We start from the raw sequence: 16,568 nt of genomic DNA on the forward strand, positions 1-16,568 counted from the left end.
TGCCTCTTTTCTATATTGAATCCTTGATTGGACAAGCATTTTGAATATAACATGGACTGTGATTGCACATATAAAACAAATTAAAGCTGCCAATCTCTTTTTGGAGGCTATTCTTTATATACACAAAATACCAGGGTGGAGTATCCTGAGTGTATTTGCTTAGGAGAAATTAGGAAGGAGGGAAGAAATATTCACGGAAGAATCAGGAAGACTTTCACTTTCTGATAAAAAATATCTGTCTTTCAAAGTTTTATTTAACAATTCTCTTTTTAAAAATGGTATTATTAAAAGCATATTAAATCATTTTGGTTTTCCATGGCTTATTTTTGTTTACACTTATTTGGCTCTCCAAAAATAAATAACAGCTTTTATTCCTATACTATGTGAAAACAACTACTATTCCAGAGAAGCTTGTCTAAGTGCTTGACCATGCTCAGTAGGATTGTTTACCTTCTGTTACCAAGACTTTTATATATATATATCAAAGTCATTCAACATACAATAGATTGGATTCAGAGTTCCAGTTATGGAACAAGGCACCATTGGGTTTCAGCTCTCCCTTCTCCCTGCAGGGTCCTCTAAATTATCTCCAGTGGGGAGTTGGGGGTTGGTACTCCAGAAGTTCAAGGGAAGCTGCAAAGGGAATTGGTAAATATTGCCTCCATTCACAGTTGCACCCTGTTTATCAGACTGTGAGCTGACAATCATCAGTGGGCCTTGAGCAACTTCCAGGTGTACCTCGGTACCAGGTGTATTCACACTTGCTGTTGTGAACCACCATGGGATCTTCGGATGAAAGGTAGTATACACATTTAATAATAATAATAATAATAATAATAATAATAATAATAATAATACCATCAAATTTAATGGCCAAGATTGGACTTATAGACTCAAAGCTGGAAAGGTCATCTAGCCTCCATGGTGGCTAGCAGTGATTGATAGACCCATCCTCCACAAATTTGTCCGATCCTCTTTTTAAGCCATCCAAGCTGTTGGCACCATTGGCTTCTGTGGAAGCGAATTCCATAGTTTAACTGTACAAGTAAGTATTTTGTTTCATCTGCCCCGAATCTTTCAACATTCTACTTCACTGGATGTCCACAATTTCTAGTATTATGATAAGGAGAAAAACTTTTCTCTATCCCCTTTCTCCATGCCCTGTATCATTTTATAAACTTATTACATGTCACTTCTTCCTCACCTTTTTTCTAAACTTAAAAGACCCAAATGCTGCAGCCTCTCCTCACAGGGCAGTGTCTCCAGCCCCTTGACCATTTTGGTTGCCCCTTACCGTCACCTTATATTTGTTATACATAGCTGTTCTACATAGGCTTCAGATGTGAAAAAGAGGTTATGATGCTTCTTCTATTTTCAGCTCATGCCAGCCTCAGGAGAAATTAGTTTTTATTAAATTGAACAAGGTTTGGGGAAATTATTGTTTTTATTTTTATTGAAACTGGGTAAATTTTAGTGAAATGCTGAGGACAATGAGCTCAAATAAATTTTGTGGGCGCTAGAATATCCAACTGCCCTCTTCAGATTTACTGCCTGGTTCAACACTCAACATACGGACAACTAATTTTTGCAGACATTTTACTTAAACAGCGAAGCTGAGAGCAAGTCAAAGTCCTTATGACGTTGATTAAATAAAAATTTAGATTCAAAAGCAAGATGACTACCTGCAGTGAGCTAATGAACCAAGCAACTATGTGCTTCACTGAAACTATAAAGCAGCTTTAAAGTGCTTCAATAACCCTAGATTCTGTAATCAACAGTCTGTGTTGCTGGCCAGCCCAGTCTCAGATCTTGCTTTTTCAACTGAATGAGGAACTGCTTTCAGCCCTGTAACATGTGAATTGTCCAGCTGGACAAAGAAATGGATAAACATGACTCCTTGGATAGGAGGCAAGTGGGAAAGGTCTAGAAGATCTATATAGCTAGGAAATAGTAAAACAACACTAATGACTGTAGTAAGAGGAAAGGCTTTTTTAATAAAAAAACTTTCATAATATTAGATCACAGAGGCTTCTGCTATGGATTATAGTTCATAGTGGGAGGATATATTTCATGATATTGTGCACACAGAAACAAATTAAACTACACAGTGTTTTTACAATTAGCTAGCTATATTATAACAGTATTTATATACCCCAGGTTGTCTTAGCAGTCTATAAACATACATTTAGTAAGGGCACTCAGACAAACACACATTAGGTGTGCAACATAAAATCCTTAGTTGCTAGTTTCCTTTATTCATTTAATAACCCCATTAATCTTCACGGCAGGGTTGTGTGATGAGGAATGCAAACTAGAGGTAAGAGGATACAGGGGCACTGGCATTGCCCAACCTTGCAAGCCAGCCAGAATGTACTTACCAACCTCCTTGCTTCTAAAATGTATCTTTCCCAAGGACCATCAGCATAGTTGTGAAAGTGTCTGGCAAAAGGCACAAAATGGACCTTGTATATTTTCTTAATTTCTTATAAGAGCAGCTCTTTCACCAAGAGCTTCCAAGTTGGCTGGGGAAAGTTTAATTTTTATATGTTGCAGAGATGAAAATCCATGAACTTTGTAAGCATCTTAACACATTTTCCTCTTGGGGGGGTGACTTTTCTGTTTTATATCTACCCAAAAATAGGAGTTAGATGAAGTTTCAGAAATGACCAGTTGATAAGGCACTCTGTTCTAACCATAAGTTAGTGCTGCAGAGATTAAGGGAGGGATGCTCTGCCACCACCCAGACAGGGAATCAAGGCCACTAGAAGACTGTTCCAAACAAGATCATAATGGGAAGGAGGAGGGAGACCACACTTGCCCCACCTATTCCCCAGAGAAGCAGCAGATGTAGTGAGCTTGCTTCCCCCTTTCTGTGCATGAAGGAGCACTTTGCTCCAACTGCCAGTTACCTGGGACTGCAGAACTGAAGGAAAGGAGGCACATACTGGTCTCCTAGCCAAGTGCCCTGGACCATTAGCAGGCTGCACACCCTCCCTCCCAAGAAAGCTATTGCAACAACAGAGAGATCAGCCTAGTCTCATCCATCAGCCAGTGGAACAACAGCTGCTCCAATGCTTGGCTTCCTCTTCCCTCCCTCCTTTTTGCTTTGCTTTGTGTCCTGTTGATTATATTGTAAGCATATAATCAGAGACTACCTTACTGTTAAATGCATGCATAGTGTTCTAAGTGCTGTACCAGCATTAAAGTGTTTACAGGTTTTGTTCTGGTGAACATAGCTGCGGCTATTATTATCATTATCAATACACCTTTTTATCACTGACAAGGATAGGTTTGAACCGTCTTTTACTCTCCTTGGTTTCTTACTGCGAAATTAGCAAACAAATTATGAGAAGACAAAATTTCTGGTCTTCTCTAATTCCCAGAAACTAGAGAAATGGAGGACAAGAAATCCAGAAAGTAAAGATGCATAAATATCTCAGAATTTTATTCCAGAGTAACTCAGGTTGGTTAAACCATTGCAAAAGCACTATAAAACAGGCAAAGTGTACCTCCTCAGCAGTAGCTCACTTTTATTTTCAGAAAGGTAACCAATTCATGCCAGCTGCCATTCAGATTTTTCAAGCTAAAGTGTCGTCCCAGCTACTTTTTGGGATCCCAATATGGATACAAGCATATAATAGTGATTTAGATAAAATATACTCAAGTTTCTTGAGACATATCTTCGGGCTCCCAAATTCAATCAGGTATGAGACGATGTGTGCAGAATTAGGTATATTCATGATGGAATATTGGGCATGGACAAGCACTATAAAATACTAGCTGTGTTGCCATTTTCGTTCCCAACCTTCAAGTCTGCTTTCTGATTTACTTAAGGACTCCTATAAATCCAGATGGCTCCAACTCATACACAGCAAAATTAGATCTACTGGTATTGACTTGGAATTATTGTATAATTCTAGTGAGCAAGATATTTATCGCAATATCCAAAATTAAAGGATATTGAAAAACAAAACACTGAGTCTGCTGTAAATAAAATCTGGTCCCCCAGGTTCTATGGTTTAAATACAACCAGTAACAGGATCACTTATATCTCAAAATTAACAATTCCAGCCTAATGCAGGACACTTATGTTAGTCCGACTGAACGCTTTCCCCTCAGCTTTTGTTAAGGGCAGATATTTAAACATCCCTAGAAATGGTAGGCATGTTGTTATTTGAATATTTCTACAGTCCAACCAGCTACATAAACGCGTGATATCCTTCTTTTTGCGTAGTTTACCATCATGGCACAATGAAAATATCAGATTATACCTGTCTGATATTAAGCCGGAGGTAACTGCAAAGGTGGCTGAGTTTCTGTTAATAGTATCTCCTGGAGTGGTGAATGGCAGCAGGAAGACACTCCAATGAAAATTTCTGTATATGGATGTTTTAAGATGGTCTGTATCTGTAATGCCTAATAAATGTAATGCCTAATAAATGTAATGCCTAATAAATGTTTGGAGAAAGAAAGGCAATAGCTAACAACAATTTGTTACTTATATCTGTCCCCCCCATCTGACTGGGTTGCCCCAGCCATGCTGGGCAGTATCCAACAGAATATAAAAAACAAAGCAAAACATTGTACATTAAAAACTTCCCTTCTGCTGAAGCAAAACCTGATTGTACCTACAGCTTTCAAAGTATTGCTTTCAAGAGGTGATGGGGAGGGGCTTGACACTGCCTAATGAAGTTCGTTTCCTCCGAGATTGGCGATGGGATAAAAGTTTGCCTTGAGGAGGTTGAAAAAAAGCATTCCTGTCAAACTGGGGCTCTGAATTACACACCCAGAACCACAGGGGCAAGGAGAACAGGCTCTGAAGAGACACCCTCTACCTAAAATAGTCACACACTTTCACTACTTCATTTGGACATCATAATAAACCATGGATTCATAAGAAAGGAATGCACCTGTGAGACCCTTGGCCTTGCTTGGCCAGAAGGAGTTCAGAGCCCTTGCTCCTGTTTTGTTTTGTTGCTCCTGTTTCGGAACAGCATACATGAGAAAAAATAACATTTTATCGGAAAAATCAGAACAGTTTGATACTGATTTATGATTTCTAGTGTTTGCTTTGAAAACAATGCATTCTTAAAAGTAGTTGACTGGGAATTACAAGCACAACCAAAACTGAAAACTGTTGACAGTATGCAAAGCAATTTCCAGAGCAAACAGGTGTAAAAACTGGTCTTAATGTTAATACTCTGAACACTGAAATACATCCATACAATATGAAGTATTAAGAACCACATTTGATGACATTAACCATTATTTGGTATGTAAAAACATGCAAAGGTTTGCTAAGAGGATTTCACACACTCCACTCATAATACGTTCTTCATTTGAAATACTCTTTCACTTATGAGAAGTAAGGAGACATTGTGGGAATTTTCAACAAAGGTGTATATCCACCAACAAAGGTGTATATCTGGCTCTATACTAGGGGGCAGCCATTTTTTTCTGAACAGCTTTCAAAGACACCCACACATTTCTTGAATTGCCATAATCTAGCAAAGATGCTACCAGAGTCGGGATAACTGTGGCCATATGATCTCTTCAGAAGAGGGTGCAGATCTATTAGACTATAACACATTTGTGCTGCATTCAGCATGGACTTCAATTCAGAGCAGATACATCTTGGAAGATCTAAAACTCTGATTTATCTCCTGAGGAGACCCAAGGACTCTTGTATCAGCAATTAATGCTTTAAGACCATCTGTTTTAACTGCTACACAAGTGTCATGCTGACACTGCAAGGACTTTATGCTGGTATGTAGGTATCAGCAGGGGCACTCCTACTAGTCACCATATTGGTGAAGATGAACCACTGTTATGAACTATGATGTTAACACACAAAATGGCACACGACACATGCATAAACAAATTTGATGTAAATTTATTTCCTTTTTTGTGAGTGGGGCGGAGGGCTGAATTCACATGCAGCACACTGACCCAATAAAACACTGCTGGCATCTCAATCCAGCATCTTAATTCTGGAAGCTCACAAGCCCTTGTTGGGCCATTTTGGTGGTGGGGGTGGGTTTGTTTTGTTTTTAGATTACAAAAGTCTATATTTCTGTGTATCTAGGGAGCACCCCGGTATGTAGAAACCACTCCCTTATTTTTGGGTGTCCCTATTTTGATTCCAAATTGAAACACTGAGATCACTGTTGCAATAGAATCTGAATTTTATTTGCATTTATATATATATATATATATATATATATATATATATATATATAAGAGAGATATTTTTTAGCTGCAGATTTTGAGACCTTAAATATATGTATAAAAAAAGGCAAACTCAATGTCGGGAATTATTATGAAAAATATTAATAATGAGAGAAACAAGCATCATAACGGTATTTTATAATCTATTATAGTCACATTTAAGAATAGTTTGTACAATTCTGCCAATTCCAAGGTCATCTTAGAGCTAGAAAAGCTACTGAAATGAGCAACTAAAATGATAATTAAAGCAATCTTTTTCATATGGAAGTATTTTCATTTTAAAAAAAGATTGAGGCTGCACTCGTAAACACACAATGAGTAAGCATCACTCAACCCAGTACTGTAGATCTTATTTTTGAGAAAAGTTTCATAAAATTAAACAGTAGAGGCAAGATACAATAGAAATGTATAAAATTAATAACAACCTGATATTTGGACAATTTTTCTCCTTATATAATACCAGAGCTTGTTAGATCACCCCATTAATTTGAAAGGGCTTGCTTCAGGGCTGATGGAAAAGTACTTCACAAAATACATAGATAATGTCTTCATTTCAAAAAACTAGACCTCACTTAATGTTTAAACTCATGAAGACTTACAATCAAAAAGTTAAAATATATAACCTCCATAAACAAATATGAACATCAAAGCCAAGCCCCAATAACAACCTCCGAAACAGGCAACTAAACTATGATATTAGATACACTAGCAAAAAGCAAGTTAGGTAAAATCCCCTTTAAAGCAGCCATGTTTTTACTAGTCTCGAAAACAAAATCGCCTCAGGTCCTGATGCTTTCCACAGCAGTGGATGCCAAAACGGAAAAGGACTGAACCCTGGCTATTCCTGGGATTGAGGGATCTGGAATAAGGTTTCAAAGGATGACCAAAACTTGTGGGAAGGAAGATATGGAAGAAGGCAGCCCTTAAACTACTCATTCCCAAGCTGCTGAAAGCTTCAAAGGGTTAACACCAGAACCTTGAATTAGGCTTTGGAAACAAAGCCATAACCAGCGCAGAGCATGTTAAACTGATGTGACGGAATCAAAACGCTGGACAGCAAACTGGTTGCAACATTTGTACTTGCAGCCACTTCCAAACGTTTTTTCAACGCAGCACCCCCAATGTAGAGTACAGTACAGTAGTCCAACCTGGAGGTTGCTATGGCATAAATTACTGTAGCAAGGTCCAATCGTTGCATTTACGTACAGTAATCGTTCAACTCTGGCAGATGTGCTGTTTGAGAACTTTTATGCAACTCCACCACCCCCACCCTGAAACGTTCACTGTGGAAATCTTGCAGAAATTAAAAACAACATTGTGCAATATATACACAGCTAAACATTCATCTCAATGGAATTTGCACAGAAGAAATTCTCAGCAAACTGTGCCCAGATGATTTATATTACGATGAACTGACCAATAGGCTCTCTTAAGGGACATAAATGAACACTTTAGATTATATAGGTAGTACATAGCTGTGGAATATATATATACTTTTTGTTAATTAGGTATCCAATAGTAACAAATTATGCACCTATTACAGATGACCTTTGGAGTCACTCAAGGTACAGTCACAATCATGCATTAAAATCTGCTTTTCACTGTAATGTGTGAATGTATGAAATTAAATGAGGCTTGCAATGTAATCAGTGTGGTTGGCTGCCTTAATATATTCCATTTCAATTTCAAATCACCACAAGCCAAGAGTGATGAATCTAATTTGATCCGTTGCTCACAAAACCAGTGAAAAGAGTTGTTAGAAGCCTTATCAACAACTGGCACCATGGCCACATTTCAAAAGTGGTTAATATTATTTTATTATTATGTTCTAATATCAATGGAAGTCTTAAAATATTCAAACCCAAGAAAAATAAAATTCCACAGTGTTAGAAAGGCACACAATATTAATCTAGCAAAAACTATACGCTTTAATTAAAATCCACAGAACCCAGTAACTTCAGAATAAAACCTATAATATTGATAAACAGTAGGAAGTAGTTAGTCCCAAGAATAGCATCCTAGTATAACTGTGCGTATGGAAACTCATTACTTATAAAAATGTATTCACCACATCACCAGTATCTTCCATTAATATCATTATTATTGTTTGATAGCATCTAGTGATGTCCCTCTGCTGACAGAGGGATTCAGCAATGGCTGCTGGCAATGGAAAGGGGAGGGTGGGGATTTTTCCAATTCCGCACAGCTATTATGCTGCACCACTTCCCATGCTGTTTTGAAGGGTCTCCTAACTCTTTGGAGAAGATTGGGAGGCAGTGCTACAGGGAGGAGGGGGAATCAGAAAAAATTAGACTTATTCTCCATTCCACTTTCAACGTCCTCTGAATCAAAGTGCTTTCTGACAGCAAAGGAGCACTACTGGATACAACCCATATTAATTCACCCTATTGGATTCAGTAAATTAATTGATTTATCTATAACTCAAATGTGCATATGGGTAAAATAAATATTTCTGAAGAAAGAAGCACAGTTTTGTTTTTAGATGGCGCATACAATGGCTGAGTTCACACATAAGGCCAAGCCATCATTTGTTTAATTGTGGTTTAAAACCATGCGTTGCTGTGGCTTACAAGGCTTGCTTTCGCTATGGCTCGTTGTTACCTAACAAAAACTGTCCAGGCAGAGTGAGAGCTTATCCATGCTTACCTTGTGCCCTGTTTGTCCCAGGTTTGTCTGAGCGCCCCCTTTTTTTGCTCTGGAGCTTTCCCTGCAAACAGCTACTTCGGTTTTCCATGGACTGCCATCTGTTCTAATTCTGCTTTAAAGAGCAGGTTTTGTTGGGGAAGACTCCAGGGCAAAAAAGGGGGGAGGCGTTCAGACACGGAACTTTAGAGCACAGTCCGAGCCTGGAAAGCATGGATAAGTCCTGGCTCTTGCTAGTGCTTTTTGGGAAGTAACCTTCCCTGTTCATTCTGCCTGGCAATAGACCCCTTTCCCCAACAAACTTCTTCCTGGCAAGGCCTTCCTCTAAAGCAAACCCACCTAGCCTTGCTGCTGCTCTGCAAGGAGAGAAAAATGTAAAGGGACTGTTGGCTAATTCACTAACATATACAGTGGTACCTCAGGTTACAGATGCTTCGCTAACCCAGATGCTCAGTAACCTCAGGTTACAGATGCTCCGCTAACCCAGAAATAGTACCTCGGGTTAAGAACTTTGCTTCAGGATGAGAACAGAAATCGTGTGGCGGCGGCAGGAGGCCCCATTAGCTAAAGTGGTGCCTCAGGTTAAGAACAGTTTCAGGTTAAGAATGGACCTCCAGAACGAATTAAGTTCTTAACCCGAGGTACCACTGTATCCAAGTGAGTATGTTGAAAACACAACTTAACACATGCACACAAGCTCAGATAAAATAATATATCCCCTCAGGCTCTGAATGATTTACTTTTTAAAGGCCTCAAGGAAAATGAGGGACTCAGGATGCATTGAAGAAGCAAAAACTGAAAAGTAGTGAACAACGGGATTTGTTGAGGCATCTCTCACAAGCTTCCACTGACAAGAACCCGCTCATTCTACAGTCTGCACACAGGAAACTAAGTGAGAGATTTCAGGTGCATTGCACAGCAGCTAGCAGGAGGGAGAAGCAGATCAGAACGGAGCTCAGGGAAGTTCAATTAACAGCTGACTTGCAAAAGGTGGTGGTGGCCAGGATAGAGTGTGTGTTGGAACTCACGGGGGAGCTCTGGCAAGCAGGGCACTGCCACACTTTGCCCAAACTATGGAGCCTCTTACAGGTAAAGTTTCTCTGAGAAGAAGCCAAAGAACACTGGCCTTTCTATTTCACACTTTAGGTTTCCCTCTCCTCTCAGCACCATTGCAGGTGAATCGTCTATTGCCGGAAGAAAGGGAGGGAACATTGTTTGGTTCGCATGTGCAGAAAGCAGCTGAAAATCTCTAAGTAGAGTCCCATGCCCTGCATATGCAGTGGGCCAATGCCAACTGAGCAGGTGATGTGCCAAGGCCATGCCTGTATAGGAGTACTGCAAGGGCATTCAGGGCATCAGATGAAGAATGGCAGGAGACAACAAAGGTGTGGTTTATTTCGTTATCTGTGGAGGCTGATCCTGGCTTCTTTAAGAGGCCATGGTTAAAATATATTTTAGCATAGTGTTAAGTGTGAAAGTAGGGACACGGGTGGCGCTGTGGGTTAAACCACAGAGTCTAGGACTTGCCAATCAGAAGGTCGGCGGTTCAAATCCCCGCGACGGGGTGAGCTCCTGTTGCTCGGTCCCTGCTCCTGCCAACCTAGCAGTTCGAAAGCACGTCAAAGTGCAAGTAGATAAATAGGTACCGCTCCAGCGGGAAGGTAAACAGCGTTTCCGTGCGCTGCTCTGGTTCGCCAGAAGCTGCTTGGTCATGCTGGCCACATGACCCGGAAGCTGTACGCCGGCTCCCTCGGCCAATAAAGCGAGATGAGTGCCGCAACGCCAGAGTCGGTCACAACTGGATCTAATGGTCAGGGGTCCCTTTACCTTTACCTTTAAGTGTGAAAGTGGACAAAAACCTCCCCATGCTTAAAAATATATATGGGAGAATGCCTCTTTTAAGACGGTACTTACAATCTGTGGTTTTTATGAGAACTTTTTTTAAAAGCATTCTGTCCCTGCTGCCCTGGTATGTACTTTTAATTGGGATAGCCATTAAGTCTTTTATGTATCCAGATTATTTTTCTAAACTTTTAAAAGTAAAGTAAGACATATGTGCACATATGCACCCGCATCAAAAAGCAAAACCATGCACAAGTCCAATCAAGAACAACAATCCACACACAATTTAAGTTCTTCTATTTGTAGAACAGTCCCTCCCCCAAACTTCCTATAACTAATATAGAGAGGAAATAGTTCCTACGGGGATTCAAATGAAATATTTCAACTCTAATGTACTTGTTACTATTTCTGTTACTAATCCAACCCCATAGTTATAGCCCACTCACAGCAATAAAAACATGAAGCAGCCACATAAATAGCTCAGTATTTTAATTCCAAGTTCATAATATCTGACACTAATAGGATTATTTGTTTTTATCTAGTAAATAAAATAGCTCAGTCTGTCACTCACTTCCTTGTATTCTTTTTTGTCTTGCTGCATACATCTTTTGTAAAATGAAAATGTCTGTTTTAAGTGGAAATAATACGGTACATAACATTTTCATGTCAAAATAACTGCATTCTTAGATTTTGTGTTAAATAATTTAAGACAGGAAAATATTTTGATACACATTTGACAGTTATAATCCTAGCAAGACCAACATCTTCATAGGTTAAAAATAAGGTGAAAATAAAGAATGCAAGGTAACTGGACAAGTTACTAGATTTTTATTCTGAAAACCTGGGTGCAAACCGAACTCAACGAAAGCAGCAAGATGCATTGCTGAACGCTGATGAATTCAGTGAATTTAAGAGGCCAGCTTTGACACTTTTAGTAAAGGTCTCTCTATAAAAAAAGGTAAATGAGCTTATTCTAGTTTTTTACCAGTATCATAGGACATTCATGTAAATGTGCAATAGGCAGCCTTTGATTAAATGGTGGGAAAATAAGAGCAGGATGCTCACTTTATTACTCTAGTTTATACTTTAATTTTTTTTACACAACAACAACTTGGTAAGCGTATTTGGGACATAATTCTCAAAGTTCAAATCAAGTGTTACCCATTTTAAAATAAGGGAGGGAAACAGACAGATGTGAAACAGGGATATTAAATGGAGCATAATACAAAGACAAAAATGACATATCAATTTTGCTTTACATTTTTTCTAGACTATAAGGCACAACATTATTTTATTCTCTGCCACAGGTTGTAGTCAGAAGAGGTGCATCTTTCAGTGTTATGAGGCAGACTGTGCCTTTTCCCAAAAGCACATTAGTCTGGCATGGAGAAGGAGCCCGTGAGTAATCAAATCTGACACCAGCCAGCTGCGATGGTACAATTCCCACAATGCAATTCAGAACTGGGTATTGCACCACGGGAATCATAACATGAGCGATGTCCAGCAGCAGTCCAAGCCAAGCAACTGATTGGCTTCCAACAGTGCCAGTGCCTTACATACCTATTCAGAAGGAGGGTGTGAATGGTGAATACAGACTTGCTCACGCCTCCACCACTAGGGAATCTGGTCACTCGCTGTATGCTGAGGGTCCATTCAAGCCTGGGGATTGGCCTTGAGTGCTTCATAAACAAGTTGTGATGCGCTCTTTGGATCCTAATATCCAGGTAAAAGAATGCTGGATAAAGGGAGTCTCACTTTGTAGAACATGTTGACACAGAGTTTTCATTTTGGAATGTTTGTACAGTGGTACCTCGGGTTAAGTACTTAATTCATTCCGGAGGTCTGTTCTTAACCTGAAACTGTTCTTAACCTGAAGCACCACTTTAGCTAATGGGGCCTCCCGCTACTGCCGCGCCACCAGAGCACGATTTCTGTTCTCATCCTGAAGCAAAGTTCTTAACCCAAGGTACTATTTCTGGGTTAGCGGAGTCTGTAACCTGAAGCGTATGTAACCCGAGGTACCACTGTACTTAATACAAAAAAACAACCACCTTATATAACCTCTGTCATGAGGTTCCCACCATTCAGCTCTACCTATTTTAAGACTGCTCCCTCCTACTGACCAAACATTCCAGCCAGATTCTCCAGTGCTTCAGTTTGAATTAAATTTGATTTAAACTGTTGTGATTTGTCCTGGGACCTTAAGAAGGATGGATAAGAATTTAAACAACAACAACAGCAGCAGCAGCAGCAGTTCAGAGCGATAAGTAGTTTACATTGCTGTCATGAAAGGTGGCTTAATTTTTATTTCTATATTTGTAAGTGGCAATGTTAGCTATTAGTGCAAAAACAGCAACAGAGCACCCATATAAAGGATTATTGTACTTTAATGTATTGCTTATTAACATGACAATGGGCTTTCCCATATGAAAAGTGCCAAGAAGAGAATCCAGCTAACAACAACCCGAGTCTCAAGAGATTATAGTATAAAAGATTCTTTGGAGAAATCAAGGCTAATGACTGCTCATAAAAATGATGGCAACTACAATTTATATACCAGCTTTAATTTCAGTGTTGGTCTTGTTTGTCTGCATGTTATTAGGTCATGAAAGAGGTATGGAAGCCAACTCAGAGAATTCACACTTGAGTTAGGCTTGAAACCTAGAACTCCCAAATCCAAATGTAATTGCTGACCATCTGACAACCCCACCTCTCAGTGCTCTGTTTAATTTTAACTCCAAATTATTTATGCTTCATATATCAGCAACGGCTGGCATTGTACCACAGAGCTGCCTTCCTGACAGTGGTGTTGCTGCTGCTTGGCTGGGCAGTGGCTGGACTGCCTAGCGGGGCAGGAAGAAAGATTGACTCCACTATTGTGCCCATGCAGTCCCAATCTCTCTGCCACCACCCCTACCCCTGCGCCATCTCCGAACGCCAGTGGCCTAATGGCAGCCCTGTGGCACTGCCCCTCTGGACCAGCCACTCCTGTTGAGTACGTTGCTAGCTATTAAAATTTTTGTGGAAGCAACTAATGCCTTGACCTTCTGAGAGATAACAGTAGCAGCAACAAAACAGACATAAGCTCCAGGAAAATTCAGAAGAAAACTGTAAAGCAAAGCAAAATAACTTTATCATACTTTCATAATTCATTAAAGGCAGATGTCGGCAATATTTTTAACCATTTGCTGGCTTCAAAAGATGGAGGCCAGGAATTAAATTAAGATGTCAGATGTTAGTAAAGAAAATACGGTAGTAGTTCACCAATTGGTCTTTTAAATGATCTCCAGTTCATAAAATAAGATTTTAGAATTTTTTTACTAGATAATTATACTTCCTGATTTTGTAATTAGTGGAACTACATGTAATTACATAATAATTATGATGGTAATTACGTAATTAAGATGTATAATTATGTAGTAAAAAACATTATGGAAATAAAAACTATCAACTGTATAACCACAATACATCTACAAAAAAATTCTCTCCCATTGCTTTAAAACTCTATTTTCCCACGAAAAAAATCAGTGATTAGTCTATATCAACTACCTGATGGCAAAATAAAGCAAAATCTTACAGATATTAAGATACTGAATTATCCTCTTAAGACTTAATTATACCAATTTAGTAACAATCAAATGTATATATTTTGCTCAAAATCATTGTAAATTCACAAAAATCCAAATGAAGCAAATTAAACAAAGCCACAGTGAAATCAACATTGTAGATTTTAATATTTCTTAAATACTGATGTTCAGAATACATCAGAAAATATATGACGTATGCCCAAGAAACAGTTCTCTAAGCGATTGGTTCATGTTGGATTCGTATTACAGAAACTTTATTCCATTCAAAAAGCATTGCATATGCTATGCTTTTGTGTCTAGCAAATGTATCCTGTTACTTAGGCACAATTTCAAATTGGGCCTGAATCTGCCTACTTTTCCAGGAATATTTAACTTGAGTATATGGCATTCTTTTAGTTATCAGCAAGCCAATGAACCTTGGGAAGGGATTCTGCAGCGAGTTATTCATCTCTAGATTGACTGGACATGAAAAATAACCATAATGAGCAGTTTTACTAGTTGATGTTTGAGAGGTTGCCTTCAAAGCTACTTCAATTATCAACTTGATGATATAAATACTACCTTGCTATCTATATGCCAATTCAGCACACCCTTCCAAAGTACATGCAAATTCTTATGCTATCTCTTGCACCCAAATCTACTAGTAGTCTAAGTGTGGGAACTCCATTTTCGCTTCTGGAAACACCCTGTTCTAATGAAGCATTTCATTCTTAAGTTTCTTTCGAGACACAGCTGCAGCATTCTGCATATACTTTTCTGAGTAATTGTCACCTGCTAACAGAGACATACTGAAGACCCACCCATTACTAGCTCTGAGAAATACTGCCACTATGAAAAGTCTGCCTGTAAAGCTTTCTAGCAATTCATCCATAAAAAAATCACTTTCAATTGATATTTGGTACACCACAGAGGGAACACAGAGGGGGGAAACGATGTTTAAATTACAGGATACAAGCAAATATTCAAAGTTAGATTTTGTGTTTTGCATGTAGGTCATACAGCCTAACTTTCATTTTTCTAAATGCAATTTTACAGTTTATTCATCCAGAAAGTAAACTGGGCATGTTTAGTATTTTTTTATGAAGGTGGGAGTGTAAAATGCTGCTGTAACTGTGTAAAAGTATTTACTTAGTATGCATTTAGTTTGGTTTATAAATCCGGTGTATAAAAATAAATAGCATGACGATATTAATAAGTACTGAAATGCACTCTCAAGGTACAGACAATGCTTTTAATATCTGACATTGTTTCAATCAGAACATATCTCAATATAACCTAACCTTTCATTTTTACTTCAGGCACTATTCTGATACCTTTAGGAACTTCGCATTTCAATGTCAGAAAGCTCTGCAATTAAGGTGTTCTATATCTACTGCTGGGTTAGCAGACTTTCAATGAAAAGGAATGGAAAAATGCAAGACTCAATAGAAAGTCAAACATGTACAGAAATTATTACTTCTGATCTGTTCTTCAAGATATCATTCTTCCCTGGCTTCTGTTGAGGTTAAGCTGCAGAGTTCCTGTCTATTGTTCGAAACAGAGCCTGATACTCTTAAGTAGATATGTTGTCACCCTTTCTTACCAGGCAGACCAGTGTGATGCCTTTTCAGAAAGTGCAAAGAAGTAAGTTACTCTTTAAAGAGCTTTCCCACCTTTTTCTAAATGTCTGCCAGGATAGATGTAAGAACTACTTAAACAAACAGGCAAACGAAAATACTAGAGAATACCAAAAGTTTGAATAATTGGGGCTAAAACAAACACGGGTTTTGGTCCATTTATGCTCTACTCCTTGTCACTCTAACCCAAAGCTTTCTCTAGCCTTCTCATTGCCTGCAAGCATCTGTCACTAGGCCCTATGTCAGATCCCATCAGTCCCTGCTCTCCCACAATTAGACTGACCCTCCACTGCCCTCGCAGTAGGAGTAATGCTCAACAGAAGATTACCACCAGCACCCCCAACCAGTTAAATGAGTTTAAAACACTCCTTCCTTAAACACTGTTTTTTTCAGCAGAGTGAGGGGTATACTGTGGATTATTAGGAAATGCAGGTACCTTCTTAATGGGGAATTCATAAATTCAAGCAGTCAAGTAACTTGTGTAAATGATGAGAGCAGAATGATGCAGACTGGAGCAGCACAACAAAGCAGAATAGCCTTTTATGATGCAAACTTCCTCTTTAAACTCACAAGGTAATTACAGTGTTTCAACATACCTTTCTCTTGATCAGTAAGTTTTTCCATTGCATAG

The 16,568-nt window shown here is 38.9% G+C and overlaps 1 protein-coding gene across 2 annotated transcripts in view; it reads right to left on the reverse strand.

The window, feature by feature from the left end:
* POLA1 (DNA polymerase alpha 1, catalytic subunit) overlaps positions 1-16,568 on the reverse strand; it is a 179,094-nt gene that overhangs the window by 35,796 nt on the left and 126,730 nt on the right. For both annotated transcript variants that reach the window (XR_014155869.1, XM_081858858.1), the window contains exon 36: positions 16,534-16,568. This exon is cut by the window's right edge and continues 59 nt beyond it. Coding sequence is in view for 1 of the 2 variants with exons in the window: in XM_081858858.1 (XP_081714984.1) it covers positions 16,534-16,568 (35 nt within the window). In the remaining variant the exon portion in view is untranslated. The remainder of the gene's footprint in view (positions 1-16,533) is intronic.

This window comes from Podarcis erhardii (assembly GCF_964252035.2).
Source record: "Podarcis erhardii genome assembly, chromosome: 4".
Classification (NCBI taxonomy): Eukaryota; Metazoa; Chordata; class Lepidosauria; order Squamata; family Lacertidae; genus Podarcis; species Podarcis erhardii.